The sequence below is a fragment of the Strigops habroptila genome, chromosome 14 (genome assembly GCF_004027225.2).
Source record: "Strigops habroptila isolate Jane chromosome 14, bStrHab1.2.pri, whole genome shotgun sequence".
Taxonomy (NCBI): domain Eukaryota; kingdom Metazoa; phylum Chordata; class Aves; order Psittaciformes; family Psittacidae; genus Strigops; species Strigops habroptila.
The window spans coordinates 27,588-41,772 of NC_044290.2; the positions used below are offsets into that span (position 1 = coordinate 27,588).

The following is a 14,185-nucleotide window of genomic DNA, read 5'->3' on the forward strand; positions in this document are numbered from 1 at the left end:
TTCTCAAGGCCCAGGATAGAGTTCCGGGCAGTGGCGTGGGGCACAGCATATGTTTCTAGCCATCCAGTGGTTGCTTCCACCATGGTAAGCACGTGGTTCTTGCCTTGGTGAGTCGGTGGGAGTGTGATATGGTCAATCTGCCAGGCCTCCCCATACTTGTACTTCAGCCATAGTCCTCCATACCAGAGAGGCTTTAAGCACTTGGCTTGCTTAATTGCAGCATGTTTCACATTTGTGAATAACCTGGGCAATAGCGTCCATTGTTAAGTCCGTCCCTCAATCACGAGCCCATCTATATGTTGCATCTCTGCCTTGATGGCCTGAGGTGTTGTGGGCCCACCGAACTAAAAATAATTCACCCTTATGTTGCCAGTCTAAATCCATCTAAGCCACTTCAATCTTAGCAGCTTTATTCACCTGTTGGTTGTTCTGGTGTTCCTCAGTGGCCCGACTCTTGGGTACATGAGCATCTACATGGCATACCTTCACTACCAGGTTCTGCACCTGGGCAGTTATATCTTGCCACAGTGCAGCAGCCCAGATGGGTTTACCTCTGTGTTGCCAGTTGCTCTGCTTCCGTTGCTGCAACCACCCCCACAGGGCATTTGCCACCATCCATGAGTCAGTAGAGAGACAAAGTACCGGCCATTTTTCTCGTTCAGCAATGTCCAAGGCCAGCTGGATGGCTTTCACCTCTGCAAACTGACTCGATTCACCCTCTCCTTCAGCAGTTTCTGCAATTTGTCGTAGGGGACTCCACACAGCTGCCTTCCATCTCCGATGCTTTCCCACAATACGGCAGGACCCATCAATAAACAAGGCATATTGCTTCTCACTGTCCGGGAGTTCGTTGTACAGTGGGGCCTCCTCAGCACGCATCGCCTCCTCCTCTAGTGACATTCCAAAATCCTTGCCCTCTGGCCAGTCCATGATGACTTCTAGAATTCCTGGACTACTGAGATTTCCTACTCAAACTTGTTGTGTAATTAGCGTGGCCTGCTTACTCCATGTAGCATCGATTGCATGACATGTAGAGAAGACCCTGCCTTTGAACATCCAGGCCAGCATGGGCAGCCAGGGTGCCAGGAGGAGCTGTGCTTCAGTGCCAATCATTTCCAAAGCAGCTCGAATCCCTTCAGAGGCTGCCAGTATCTCTTTTTCAGTGGGAGTATAACCGGCCTCAGATTCTCTGTATCTCCAACTCCAAAAGCTGAGGTCGACCTTGAGTGTCCTCTGAAGCTTTTCTGCTTTTCTCCCCAGCTGCGGTGTAAAGCACGTTTTTTGCATCTTGCCCAGTCCAGACTAGTCGAATGGCTACTGCATGAACTACCTCTCGTTTAATTTGTTCAAAGGCTTGTTGTTGCTCAGGGCCCCATTTGAAATCGTTCTTCTTCCAGGTCACGTCATAGAGAGGTCTGATACAATCAGACTAATTTGGGATGCGCGTTCTCCAGAACCCCACAACACCTAAGAAAGCTTGTGTTTCTTATTAGTTGGTGGAGACATTGCTGTTACCTTGTTGATCACACCTGTGAGGATCTGGCGACATCCATCTTGCCATTACAGCTGAACCCAGGACATCTATGTACTGGGGGGGCTAAGGACCCTCCATGTGACTCCAGGGTGGGAAGCAGCTCCAGGGGACTAGTGGGGTGGCAACAGGTTCTGGGGCAGCAGATACCAGTGGCAGAGGATGATCATGGGGGCAGCAGATCTCGGGAGGGGGATTGGAATGGGCTGGCAATAGCTTCCCTGGACAGGAGATTTTGCGGGTGTGCAGCAGGTACCCCTGGGGTCAATAGAACCCCTGGGAGGTTCCAGATTCCAGCGGGACGCGTCCTTTAGGTTGGAGCAGGCCCTGGTGGGGGGCAGTGCATCCTCAGGAGAGTGGATCCCCCTGGGGAAGTGGATCTCCAGAAGGCAACAGATGCCGGGGAGAGGATCCTCCCGGGGGGGGGCGGGTGACTGGGGACCGGGTCCCGGGGATGGGGGGGTCAGGATCCCCGGGAGGCAGCAGACCCCCGGCAACTGCGGGGAGCGGAGTGGCGGAAATGCCGGCTGCGGGCGCGGGGAGGCGGAGCGGGCGGGCGGGGCGCGGCGGCCACCCGCCTCCCGCCGGGACCGGGGGCTGGGGCGGGCGACGAGGCTGACTAGTCTTGGGCGCTCAGGGATGGAGACCGCGCCTGAGAGCGGCCCGCCGTTCTCCGCTGCGGCGTTGCGGCTGGCGCTGGCGGCTCCGGGGCTGCCCGACGGCCCGTTCGGCTGCCCCATCTGCCTCGACCTCCTGAAGGACCCGGTGACGGTGCCGTGCGGGCACAACTTCTGCCAGCGCTGCCTGGCGGCGCTCCGCCAGCGGGCGGGCCCCCCCGACGGCAGCGGCGGGGCGGGCGGGGCTGTCCGCTGCCCGCTCTGCCAGGAGCCCGTCCCCGCAGCCTTGCGGCTCCGCAAGAACCGCGCCCTCTGTGAGGTGCTGCCGCTGCTGGCGGCCGCCGCCGGCGGTTCGTCCACTCCGTCGCGAGCCGCCGGGTCCTCGATGGCACCGGGAGCAGGGGAGGAGGATGCGGCGGCGGAGGAAGGAGCGGCGGTGCTGTGCGACGTGTGCCCGGCAGCGGCGCGGGCGGCGGCGGCGCGGTCCTGCCTAGTCTGCTTGGCCTCCTTCTGCGAGACCCATCTCGAGCCCCACCGGCGCGCCGCCGCCTTCCGCTCACATCGCCTGGTGGCCCCGCTGCGGCGGCTGGAGGAGGGGCTCTGCCCCCGCCACCTCCAGCCCCTCGACGGCTTCTGCCGCGCCGAGCAGGCCTGCGTGTGCGCTCGCTGCCGCGCCCACGAGCACCGCGGCCACGACGTGGTGCCCCTCGAGCGGGAGCGCGAGCACAAAGAGGTGCGTGCGGGGTGGGTGCGGGAGGTCCCCATGGTGGTGGGACCCTGCTGTGGGGTGTGTGTGCAGGGCAGCTCTGGGACGGGCTCATGCAGCACCCACGGGAAAGCTGATCCCCACGTGTGGGGTGTGGGGGAGCAGCGCCAAGGGGATGCCATATGCGCGGTGGGTGCTGTCGCCCTCTCCCCCCACGCCCCAGGGAACCTCTCCTCAGCGCGGGGGACAGAGTGCTGTGGGGTGTAGACAGGGCAGGAGATGGGGACAGGCTTTGGGGCAAACCAGCTGCCAGACAGCCCAGGGGGGTTTGTGCCACTGCGGGGGTAAGTTTCCAATCATGGCTGTGGGGCTGGGGGTGAGGGTGCCTGGGACACCCCACTGCAGCCGCCCCCATGGTCATGGGGCACTTGCCTTCTCTGTCTTTTTCCCACAGCCCTGTCAAGACGGTTTTTCTTGGCGCGCTGGCCGCCTGCCCGGCTGCCGCTCCCACTCCCCCAGCCCTTTGTGTCCTGGCGTTTTGGCAGCAGGGTTTTTTTCCGTCACTCCCATTCCGAGATGTGGTTGAGTCACCTCGAAAATTTGCACCCACGAGTTGGGGCTCCAAATCCAACCCAGTACTGCCTTCCTGGACATGCTGTCTGGAGCATGCAGAGCCTCTGTGGGTCATAGCCTGTGAGGCTCGCAGCGTGGTGGCATCTGCACATTGGTGTGGGGCATTTGGAGAGGGTTTGCTTTTTCCAGAGGGCTGTAGACATGCTGGCGGGGAGCACAGTGGCAGCCCAGAGCCACCTCCTGCTCCCTCATGAGCTCATGGGGCTGCAGGAAAACCCTTTTGCTGGCGTTATTAGTCATCACGTGCCTTAAAATAGAAAGCCCATGTAATCCCAGACCTGAGGAGCTGTCGGGCCTCGGCAAATGCTGCTTAACATCGCCTGCACAGGGTGGGAAGGATGGACGGGGGAAACACCTGTCTGGCCTCGCTGGGCACAAGCGCTGCAGGGAGCTGGAGTGGGGGGCTGAGCATGGTGGGGAGCTGCTTGTTGCCCTGCAGGGTCCTGAGGGACCTGTCCTCGTGCTGGCGCTAACAATAGCATGTCAGGAAACACTGCATTCAGACGGTGCTTCCTTTGCAGCCACACAGCACCCCATGCTCCCAAGCTGGTGTGCTTTGCTCCCAACAAAAAACCTTCAGGGGAGGTTGGAGAAATGGTGGAGAAAACTCCAGCACTGCATTTCTGAGTTCTCTGGGTCTGCCTTTTAGCTTCCACATCAGTCCCTGGCGGATTTTTCCCAGCCTTGGGATACACACTAGGAGCATGTTGCTGTAATTGCTGCCCGATGGTTTTGCTTTCATATTCCCGTTTCATTTGGTTTCAGCTGGGTCCAGGGTGGGGAGCATGGAGCTGGGCATCATCCTTTGCAGCCCAACTGAGAAGGAATATTTGTAGGTTGGATGTTGCAGGGAAGGAAACCAGGAAAACAACTTGCACTACCTGAAGCCTGGTAGCAATATCAGTCGGAGAGGGGGCTGAGGGTTGAACTTAGGGAGAGGCTGGGTCCCCTGCACCTCCCTGCCACCAGGTTGTGGGACAGAGTTCAGTGTTTGTCCTTTGTGCCTGCAGGCCCAACAAGCCAAATTCCTCAGTGATGCCGAGAACGAGCTCGAGGAGCTGGCGGTCACCATTGCACAGGCCAAGAAGATGGTGGAGCTCATTAAGGTGACTCTGCAATGGCTTCGCTCTGTTAGTGCAGCTCTGCTGGGCTGGAGAGCAGCCAGGAGCTTTTGGGGCACATGACATGTAGAGGTGGTGTTCACAAGGGAGCAAGTGCTCCATAAACGGGTGGTGAGCCTGGCAAGGATCCCTGAGAATTCTTGCACCTCATCTCTGCTAACCTTCACAACATCTCTGGTTGCTTTCATTTGCAACCTGGAAGGAGGAATGGTGCAAGGACCGTGCCAGGGCATCCACTGGCTCTTGCAGCTTCTTTCCCCAGACCCATGGGGGTTTTGGTCCCCTTTGCCCCTTGTGCAAACACATCATGGCCTGGGGACACGAGACATGGTGGAGCGGTCGGTGCCCAGCCAGGTCCCTTGACACCTGCATTGTAAAGTGCTCTGAGCTCTTGGATGAAGGGGTTACAGGGTGTCAGAGGGACCCCACAGAGCTGAGAACTGGGTGCTGGGCAGGGAACAAGGTGGCTCTGCACCCTTGCCTGTGGGAGGTGACTCTGAACCCTCTTTCCCTGTGCTCAGGGTGCCGCCATGAAGGAGAGGGAAAAAGTTGAGAAGCTCTTTGCAGAAGCCTCTGAGGTCCTGGCAACCTTCCAGAAGGAGGTGGCCAGTTTCATCGAGGAAGGGGAGCGCTCCATGCTGGGGGAGGCTGAGGCTGATCTGCGCTGGAAGGAGGACAGACGAGCCAAGCTAGTCCAGTGCAAGCAAAACCTGGAGAATGTCCCCAGCACCGACACCATCTACTTCCTCCAGGTGTCTGGGTAGATGGAGTGGGGAGAAGGAGCTGATAACCTTGTCATTTGGTGTTTTGTCCCATTTCATGTGGAGCCAGGTGCCAGGAGCCCTGGGATATGAGGGCTACATAGTCTCACTCCTGTTAGCGCAGTCCTGTCCCCTCCCTGCTCCTGGGGGGACCGAGCAGCCAAGACCCTCTTCCATCACCCTCATCTCCATCCTGGCTGTGACTCAGGAGCAGCTGATGTGCTGCCCAGGCTGGGGCACAAGGTGGGGCAGAGAGCAAGAGGTTGGGGTGTCCCACTGCCCCTGTCCAGCATTCCCCCCTCCCTGGCAGCCCAGCAAGAGGAGACTGGTTTGGGGGGAGGTGCCACTCTGTGCGAGGTGGGCATGGGTCTGAGTTTGAGAGGGAGCAAAGAGAAGGCGCCAGGAACGCGTGGCCGGGAAAGCACTCTCCTCCCTTGCACAAGGCTGTCCTTCTGCCAAGTCCTGCGAGCCGCCAGTTCTCAAATCCTCTGGGGCAGGGTGGGGTTGTGGAACGAGAGACAACTTCGGTTTGTTTGAAACCTCCTGAAACTCTTGTCTTTTTGCTCAGGAATTTCAGGCCTTAAAAGTTGCCATGGAAGAAAACCTCTCGCCAGCTCTGAGCTTCCAGAACGAGTTGAACTTCACCAAATGCACCCAAGCTGTGAGTGCTGTGAAGGATGTGCTGTCCGCTGCCTGCAAAAACCAGTGGGACCACTTGCAGGGGAAAGGAATTGATGAGCAGAGTTACCAGGAGATAGAGCAAGGTTTGTGTTCCTCCAGCCCTCTGCCCAGAGGTCATCCCAGTATGTTCTGTCCTCCCCGCATGGGTGGGAGGTGCCTGCAGGCACCATGGCCCTAGTGAGCACTGGGCCCTCTCCCTCCAGCCCTGGAAGCTGCAGGGCATGGTTGTGCTGTGTGTTGCGCAATTCCTGTCTGGGCTTATTCCTCGTCTTTGAGGTTTTATGATTTTTTCCACAGAGACTGAAGAGGCAACAAACAGCCTGGGAGTTAGGGAGGGCCCTGCGGGAGGGGGCAAGTGGCCAAAGTGGCCTCCCATGAAAGGGGACTCTTTCTGCTCAGGACAGATGATCCTCTTCATGGGGGAGGCTGTGGTCTCCCATACCTGCCAGGGTTAGAAAGCTGATGTGGTAGCTTTCTCCCGCACTCTCTCATTTAGCCTGAGCTCTCTCCTCTCTCTCATTTCTCAGATGCCCACGGGAATTGCAGCCAATTTGTTGCTTCCCCTGCTCATCTCCCTGAGATGGCAAAGATGCCATCTGTCCTTCCCTGTACCCGAGCTGGCAGGGATGTGCAGGGAGAGCTGTGGATGCTGGCCTGGGCTCAGGGCCCACAGCAGCTGTGTACCATCAGTGTGTCAGGCAGAGGGTGATGCTCCAGTGACACCCTTGCTTGTGGCATCGGTTTCTTTGCTGTTGACAAACCCTTCTGTCCCTATCTCTGCAGTGTTGGCTGTGTCCAGATTACCAGAGAAGTTAAACAGTCCTGCCTGCCAGGAGAGCCGTGATTACTTCCTGAAATGTAAGCAAAGGACTTTTGCTTTGACAGTTGTTACTAAGGTCCATCTTCCCTTTCCTTTCTCCCAGCCAGCCAGCTCCTTCCTGCATGCCTGGCTGTGCTGGTCCCAAGCCAACAGCTGGCAGGAGGGCTGCCACCACTGGGGGAAATACTGCTCAGCTAACGAGGAAGCCTCCTTGCTTTCCTGACAACGGTCATAATCTGTTTAGGTTATTTTTTTCCCCCTTTCTGTAGTTCTGATGGACCAGCTGCCAAGGGGCTGTAGGTGACTGCGTAATTTCTGCTGCCTTCCAGCCCTTGACAGATTGGATCCTCCGTTAAATTAAATCAGAGTTTGTGCATCTGCCTTGTGCACTCTGATGAGGGTCAGCTTCAGTGGCAGCAAGCAGAGGGATAATTCCATGACCAAGCAGAGACAGTGGAGCAGAAGGGGCTGAGGCTGGAGGGCACAGGGCTGGGCTTGGGCTTTAACACCCTGTGCATCCCCCCATAGCCTTTACAGGGAAAATGGGGTCACCTACTGAGGTAGGGAGCTGGGCAGCAAAGCCTGGGCTCAAGCAGAGTCTGCTATGCCACTGCTATAGGCTTTGGATGTGCCATGGTTTAGGCCTGCAACTCGTTTGGCAGCAATACGTATCCAGGGCCGTTCCTGCTGGATATCCCCTCTGTCTGGGATCCTGTGGCAGTTCTCATGTGGCTTTGCATGTTGGTGGCTGTCTGTGCTCCCACGGGAGCCATAGCGCAGCGAGAGCCACCTGTAAGGAGCAGTTTGTGGCCGTGATGCGATTGGCTTTCTCCTGTCTTCTTGGGGTCCCTCCTTGCTGTGTTTGTCTGTGGTTGCCAGAAACCTGCTTTCGTATGGGATGTTACTGCTACCACTCTGTCAGGTGAATTCTCCAGTGTCTGGTATCATGGTTGAACTCATCGAGTAGCCCTTCTGCTCTCTCCTCTGCCTAGTTATCTGTATTCATCCTGCTTATAGGGGTATCAACTGTTCCAGAGCCTTATCCTCATAGGCTGAAATTGGCCATGGGATTTAAAAGCAAGGGGACAGTGATGGCAGAAGTCAGAAAGGATTGTGCTAATCACTGAAGTCTGGAGCAGGGGATCAGAGTGGGATGGGAGGGGGGGATTTCCTCCTGTTTCCCTCCTCATCCTCATGTCTTCTTTTTGCCCCACACAGTTGCTTTCATCATTGACCTGGACAGTGACACAGCTGACAAGTTTATCCATCTGTTTGGCACCAAAGGCGCCAAGCGGGTGCTGTGCCCCATCCCCTACCCGGAAAGCCCGACCCGGTTCATCAACTGTGAGCAGGTGCTGGGTTTGAATCTCATGAACCGGGGCAACTACTACTGGGAGGTGGAGCTCATCAACGGCTGGGTCAGCATTGGTGTCATTGCTGAGGACTTTGACCCCCACGAGTCCTACACCCGTGGCCGCCTGGGGCGAAATGAGAAGTCCTGCTGCCTACAGTGGAACGGACAGAACTATGTGGTCTGGTTTGGTGGCTTTGAGTCTGTCATTCAGCAGCCATTTTTCCAGACAATTGGGGTCTTCCTGGAGTATTCAGAGAAGGCCCTGACCTTCTACGGGGTCAAGGACTCCAAGATGACCTGCCTGCAGCAGCTCAAGGTCTCCCCTTTTGCCAAGGGTAAGTTTGACCCATTTCAGAACAAGATCAATCACCAGTTCGCCTCTCTTTTCTTGTGCAAGCTGAAGCCAGCCTTCTTCCTGGAGAGTGTCGATGCCCACTTGCAGATTGGGCCACTGAAGAAAGACTGCGTTTCAGTGCTAAAGCGTAGGTAACTGTCCAAAGAGTGGGAGCATAGTAGGACCCAGAAAAGTCTCTCTTGCGTTGTATTACCACCATCACGGCTTCTCTTTGGTAGTGTTGTTTATCTCTGTTGGCAGCCCTCCATCCTTGTTCTGTGCTGCCTCTGCCCCAGGGTGCATGAAGCTGTCTGATGGGCAGAGCCATGGGTTAGGAGCCTGGAGGGAGCTGGATCCAAGTGCCAGCTCTGCCCCTGGGCTGCTGAGCAAACTTGGGCGAGTCTCTGTGCTACTCCCTGCCCCTCAGTTTCCCTTTCTGGACATCAGGGACTGCGATACAGCCTTTCTTGGTAAAGCATGTTGCTCAGGGGAAGTGCCACGTAGATTTGAAGCTGTATGTTGTCCAGCTGCCAAGCTGTCCAATCCCCCTCCTTAATATCTGCTAACACTGCTCTGGTGACTTGCATAAATGCTCCATGTTGTGCCTTACCTTGGTCGCTATGTTGCTGCTGCTTTTTTTAAGGACTGGCTCATCAACATCTTCCACATGCTCCTTATAAAGTGCCTTTGAAGTAGCAAGCCCTGCATGGACCGGGCGAGCTCCCAAAGCAATTGCAGTCACTCCACTGGTGCCTGCATCACTGTTGTGCCTTGGTGTGGGTGAGCAGGGTGCTCCAGGGCAGGTGGGATGCAGAGGAGCCTGGTTGGGGCGATGCTGCAGTGATGCAGTACCTCTCCTTGCAGGGCTGGTCACCCATTAGTGCTGCAGGCATGAAACGAGGATCTTTGCCTTCTCTTACACCACAGCCAGGGGGTACTTTGAACATTGGTCTGTGGCCAGGCTCATTTGGGAAAAGCTATGGTCCTGTGTATATTGGAGCCCCATGGCTGTGGGGCTGTTCGCCACAGCAGCCAAAAATCCAGCTGGGAATCGGGAGAAAACTTCTGCCAAGAAGCAGCAGCACTGTTCCTTGCCTTGAGATGGTGAAGCGAACAGCATGAAACACTTTTGAGGATGTGCTTTTAGTAAACATGTTCCTCAGGAACTGCTTACCAAAGCTTTACAGCCAAATTTCCCCCCAACATTTTTGATGACACTACTATTTTAGGGGATTTTAATACTGTTTAACTCCCAACTCTTAAAGTACCCTGGGCACACTTGAGCTGTAAATGCATCCCTTAGCTTAGGGAGTTTTTTAAGTGGCAAAGAGGTGCTATATGGCCTGTTCTAGGGACAGCTGTGAGCACATGGATAAAAGGTACAGCATCAGTCAGTTATTAAATGATACTTTAGACTCTGGTAATAAGTAACAATTAACAAAAAAATACCCTCAAGCAAGTTTCCCCTCTGGGAAGGATGGAAACTTGATGCTGAGAGCCAAAAACGCCAGTTCACATGTCCTGAGGTAGCTTTTCCAGAAGAAAAATACAGAAATACTGCCTGTGAGGGTGTCACACTGCAGCCCCTGTCGCAGCACAGTGCGCCTTTTCACAAGTTTATCTTTTCTAGGATCAGTTTACTACCTACCTCCTTGCTTTACAGAATCATACTGCTGTTTAATAGACACCTAGAGAGAAAATATATCGGGTCAGGTTCTTTGCTGGTGTGAGTGGGTCGGTGATGATGCACCAACGGTCAAAAGGGATAAAAAATGGCGCATTTAGCTAAATATATGAAATACATATATATATTCTGTAAAGGATAAGCTGGAAATCATAGTAGTATATTCAAGAAGAGCCAAGGGGAAAAGTGAACGTGAATAAAAAGGCAACCACAAAGCTGAGAGGTTTAAAGTTAAAGCCACGTTTAGATAAACACTAAGGCTTAAGGAGCTGCTTTACTGTAACTTGTTTGCCAGTGCTGCCAATTCCTGCTGGCATGGGAAGAGGCACCGGTTCCCCGCAAATGGCCACTGCTGTTGGCTCTTATGTGGGGGGCCGAAGGGTCCAAATGCAGCTGCCCCCTCCCTGGGGCAGGGCTGGTGAGTTGGTCTGGGAGGGGGACCACTGGGATGTGTCTGCAAATCCCTTCTCCTCTTCCTCCTCTGCATGTGGCACCTTCTGAAATGCTGCAGACAATGGCAAAAGGAGAGGTGGGGCTTCCAGAGTGTAATCTTGGCCTCTCTTGGTCAGTGGGAATGCTGCCCAGGCTCCTGTCCAGATGGGAATTCACTCCATGTCCTGAGCTCCTACCTCAAAACCCCTTTGTTTGGCTCATGCCAGGTGCTCTCCTGCAAATCTCAGCCTTTGCATGAGATGTCAGCAGTGACACCGTGCAGGTGGCACTGCTGTTATTGGCAATACTGGAGAGGACTTGGTGTCAGAAATGCCTTACCAGATAAGAAGGGTGGAGACATGCAAGAGCCCATGTGTGGTCACGTCCCAAGAGGAAGAGGAAGGTAATCTTGATCTCTGCTGCATGCCTGCAGGAAGAGATCTCGCATGGAGGCTCCCATCCCAGCTCTATCTGGGCCCTAAATCTCGTTTATTCAGGCAAAACTCCCACCGTTTGCAGCAAGGAGTTTTGCCAGACTAAATACAGCAGATCTGGGCCTTTGCCCCATTTCATTTTGCTGTAGGCAGATTTATTGCTCTCTGGAGAAATCCATGCTTAAGTCACGCATCCCTCCCTTCTCTGTGTTGCCCAATGCACAGACACAAGTCTCTGAACTCCTTCAGGGTTTGGGATGGTTTGGAGGGATCCCACGTCTTTCCCTTTCCATCCTGTAACCACATGGGAGCAGGTCAGGAGGACACGTCTCGTGTTTGGGCTTTGCTTCTGATCATGCTGCTGCTTTTACTTAATTCACCTTCTGCCCCAAGAGCTGGGATGCTGATACACAGCTTTTGGGAGGGTTCTGAGGGCTCCTGTAGATAAAATGCAGTTGGGAAGTGCCACCCAACCGTCTCCTTCCTGCTGCTTGCTTTTATCCTGGTTGGAAGCACTGTAAATCCTCATGGTTTAACACATAAAATCCTCATGGTTTAACACATAAAGCAAATCCTGACCAATGTAAGATGGGAGCAATCTCCCCAGGGTGTTGGACCACAGTTTGCTGTGTTGCCTATAATATGGGGTGTAAACTGGAATGATTAGGAAATGTATGCTACCCCAGGTCTGGGTCCATGATTTTGCTGCAAACAAAGGGCTAAATGTGGTGTGTGATGAGTTTAGATGGATAGATAACACTTGGCAATTAGAACAGTATTTCCGTGTTCCCTTCAGTTATTTCTGCTGTCACAGAGTGTTCCTCTTTTAATTAGGATTTTTCAAATACAGTTACTGTATTTTACACTGTGTGAAAGAACTGTAACAGAATAATATAATGATGTTAGAGACTATGATTTGCCATTAAATATTATACAGACATCGCTCTGGGTTGTTTTTCCTGTAAATACCAAACCATTAGAGTTGTCCCATTATCTTCTGTTTATTTTTCAGTGTCCTGCACATCTGGCATAAAATAATACAGATTTTATTTTCCAAGTGTGTCTAAGGGAATTGTGCCAAATACATATTTTTATTGCTTGACTGCAAAAGGAGCAGAAGAATCCTAAAATCCAATAACAATATTGTCAGTCCTGGGCAATTTGAAACAATGAATTTTCTCAGTTCTCTCTTCTACCTTGGTCCTCAGCCTAGAAATAATAAAGATGAACAGATTAGGCACTTTTCCCTCAGTGTTTTTAGAGTGTAAATTTCCAAGGTTTTCTATGTGATCTTCCCATGTATACTGGCACTTATACCAGCACCTTTTCTAAATGAAGGCTGTGTTTCTTAATACCAGATGTTGGCTGGAGCGAGGAGAGAAACATTATTCAGGGAGTCTTGGTTCATGCGAGGTGGCAATACTTCACAGCTGGGTGCTTTGGTGGAAGCTAAGCGGATGTCTGTTACTGACTTTAATAGGAGAGGAATCAGAACTGTTTGTTACAACCATTACTTAAAAGGGAAACTTACAGCTTATTGAAAAAGCGGCTATGAAAAGCACAAATTTGCTCTTTTCTGCCAAGAACTGTACAGATTATGTCATTGCATTTATTTAAACCTGGTTTCCATTATGTAGTTTTTCTGCTTTTGCTCCCACACCCCATCTGGTTCTCAGGCACTCAAACAGGGCTGAGCTGCAAACCCGGCAGGGAAAAGCTCAAATCCATATAAAAAGGTATAATTTAAGGTAATATATGCTCTTAATAAATATTTGTGTATTATTGATACCCAGTTGACAGTTAGTGCTATGAGAAGCCCTTCAAAACTGTTGATTGGTTTTGTAGGGCTCCTATTTTTAATGAAATTATGCAAACATTAATTTTTTAAGAGCTCCTCCTGCTTGTGCACCTAAAGGCAGGAGATTAGACCCTCATTGTAACTCTGCAAAGAAACTTTTACAGAGATTTTCCTGCTCTCAGGTTCCCTCCAGGCAGACAGACATGGTCCTGACTTGTTCATAGGGCAACTGGTTAGCCTTTCCAGTTTAACACTTTCCAATATAAAGGGGTAATTTTAGGATGTGATTGATTCAAGCATGGAAAGAAGCCAACAGTGGGCTCAAAAATATGTTTGCAAGTGTGTGAAACATGAATTGTGCATCGAAAGTGAATTAAAAAATGGTTGGAAAAGGAGCAAGCATCTTTGCTGTGTAAGGGGCTAAGCTTCATTTTATGCGCAGTACCACCCCGTATGTGGGATGATTTTTATTCTACTCTACCAAACGTCTGGATTCTGCCCTGCCAAGTTCTGGAAGTCCATTTTTATCTCTATTTCACTTAATTTTGGGCTTTTCCCAAAATTAAGATTTGGGAGATCCTGCCAAACAGCGTTAAAATCACTTGTGGTTGCATGGGATGTGTGAACAGCCCCCTCGTACACGCAAAACTGGATAGCCTCCTAGGGAAAAGGTTTTATTCTCTGGTAAGTGGGCCAGGAAATGTCTTCAGGATAAAAAATGAGGTGCAAACCGCAGCAAAATACAGCGTTTTAAAACAATATGTCAGTGTGAACACTGTCGGGATGCTCTGCGAACTCCCACCGGCAAAGCGCTGCTGTGCCAGAGCACCTTGAGGGCAGAAATCCCAGGAAAACTGCGAGCTCTGGAGTTCAGGCGAGCTCCAAGTAACTGAAATCACTCTATTATATATGGTCAGCAGGACACGTAATCAGATGATTAATGGGGTTTATAAGTATGTTAGAGAGCTATTCCAAAACAAGGACTGGACTAGCTCTTTGGATCACTCCTCCTCTCTGTATTAGAAAACTGAGGTAGCTTAAAACCTAAACTGGATTGCGCTCGCTAAATTAATACTGATCATAAGTCGAGGCGGCAGCAGGGGTCGGAGGCCGCGGGTCTCCTCAGGGGTAGCCAGGCTGGGGAGAGCGGTGCTTCCCTTGCTGCACCGGGCTCTGGGCGGAGAGCGGGCGGTGGCGGGGCAGCAGCGGAGGCGCCACGCACACCACCACGGCCGCCGCGGGCCGCTGGCGGACTACAGCTCCCAGCATGCACCGCGCG

General features: G+C 53.0%; 1 protein-coding gene across 1 annotated transcript; it reads left to right on the forward strand.

Annotated features, from left to right (window-relative positions):
* The first annotated feature begins 2,169 nt into the window (after positions 1-2,169).
* TRIM47 (tripartite motif containing 47) lies at positions 2,170-12,050 on the forward strand. The gene is made up of 6 exons (XM_030505909.1): positions 2,170-2,881; positions 4,498-4,593; positions 5,130-5,360; positions 5,938-6,133; positions 6,834-6,908; positions 8,089-12,050. The coding sequence occupies exons 1-6, from the start codon at positions 2,171-2,173 to the stop codon at positions 8,712-8,714; spliced, it is 1,935 nt and encodes a 644-aa protein (XP_030361769.1). The 5' UTR covers position 2,170; the 3' UTR covers positions 8,715-12,050.
* The last annotated feature ends 2,135 nt before the right edge of the window (positions 12,051-14,185 follow it).

Excerpts from the sequence above, each read along its gene's own strand:
- TRIM47 (XM_030505909.1), top strand. The coding sequence starts at position 2,171 with ATGGAGACCGCGCCTGAGAGCGGCCCGCCGTTCTCCGCTGCGGCGTTG. Across the intron at positions 6,134-6,833 it reads TTACCAGGAGATAGAGCAAG|TGTTGGCTGTGTCCAGATTA; the intron begins GTTTGTGTTCCT and ends CTATCTCTGCAG. Across the intron at positions 6,909-8,088 it reads CCGTGATTACTTCCTGAAAT|TTGCTTTCATCATTGACCTG; the intron begins GTAAGCAAAGGA and ends TGCCCCACACAG.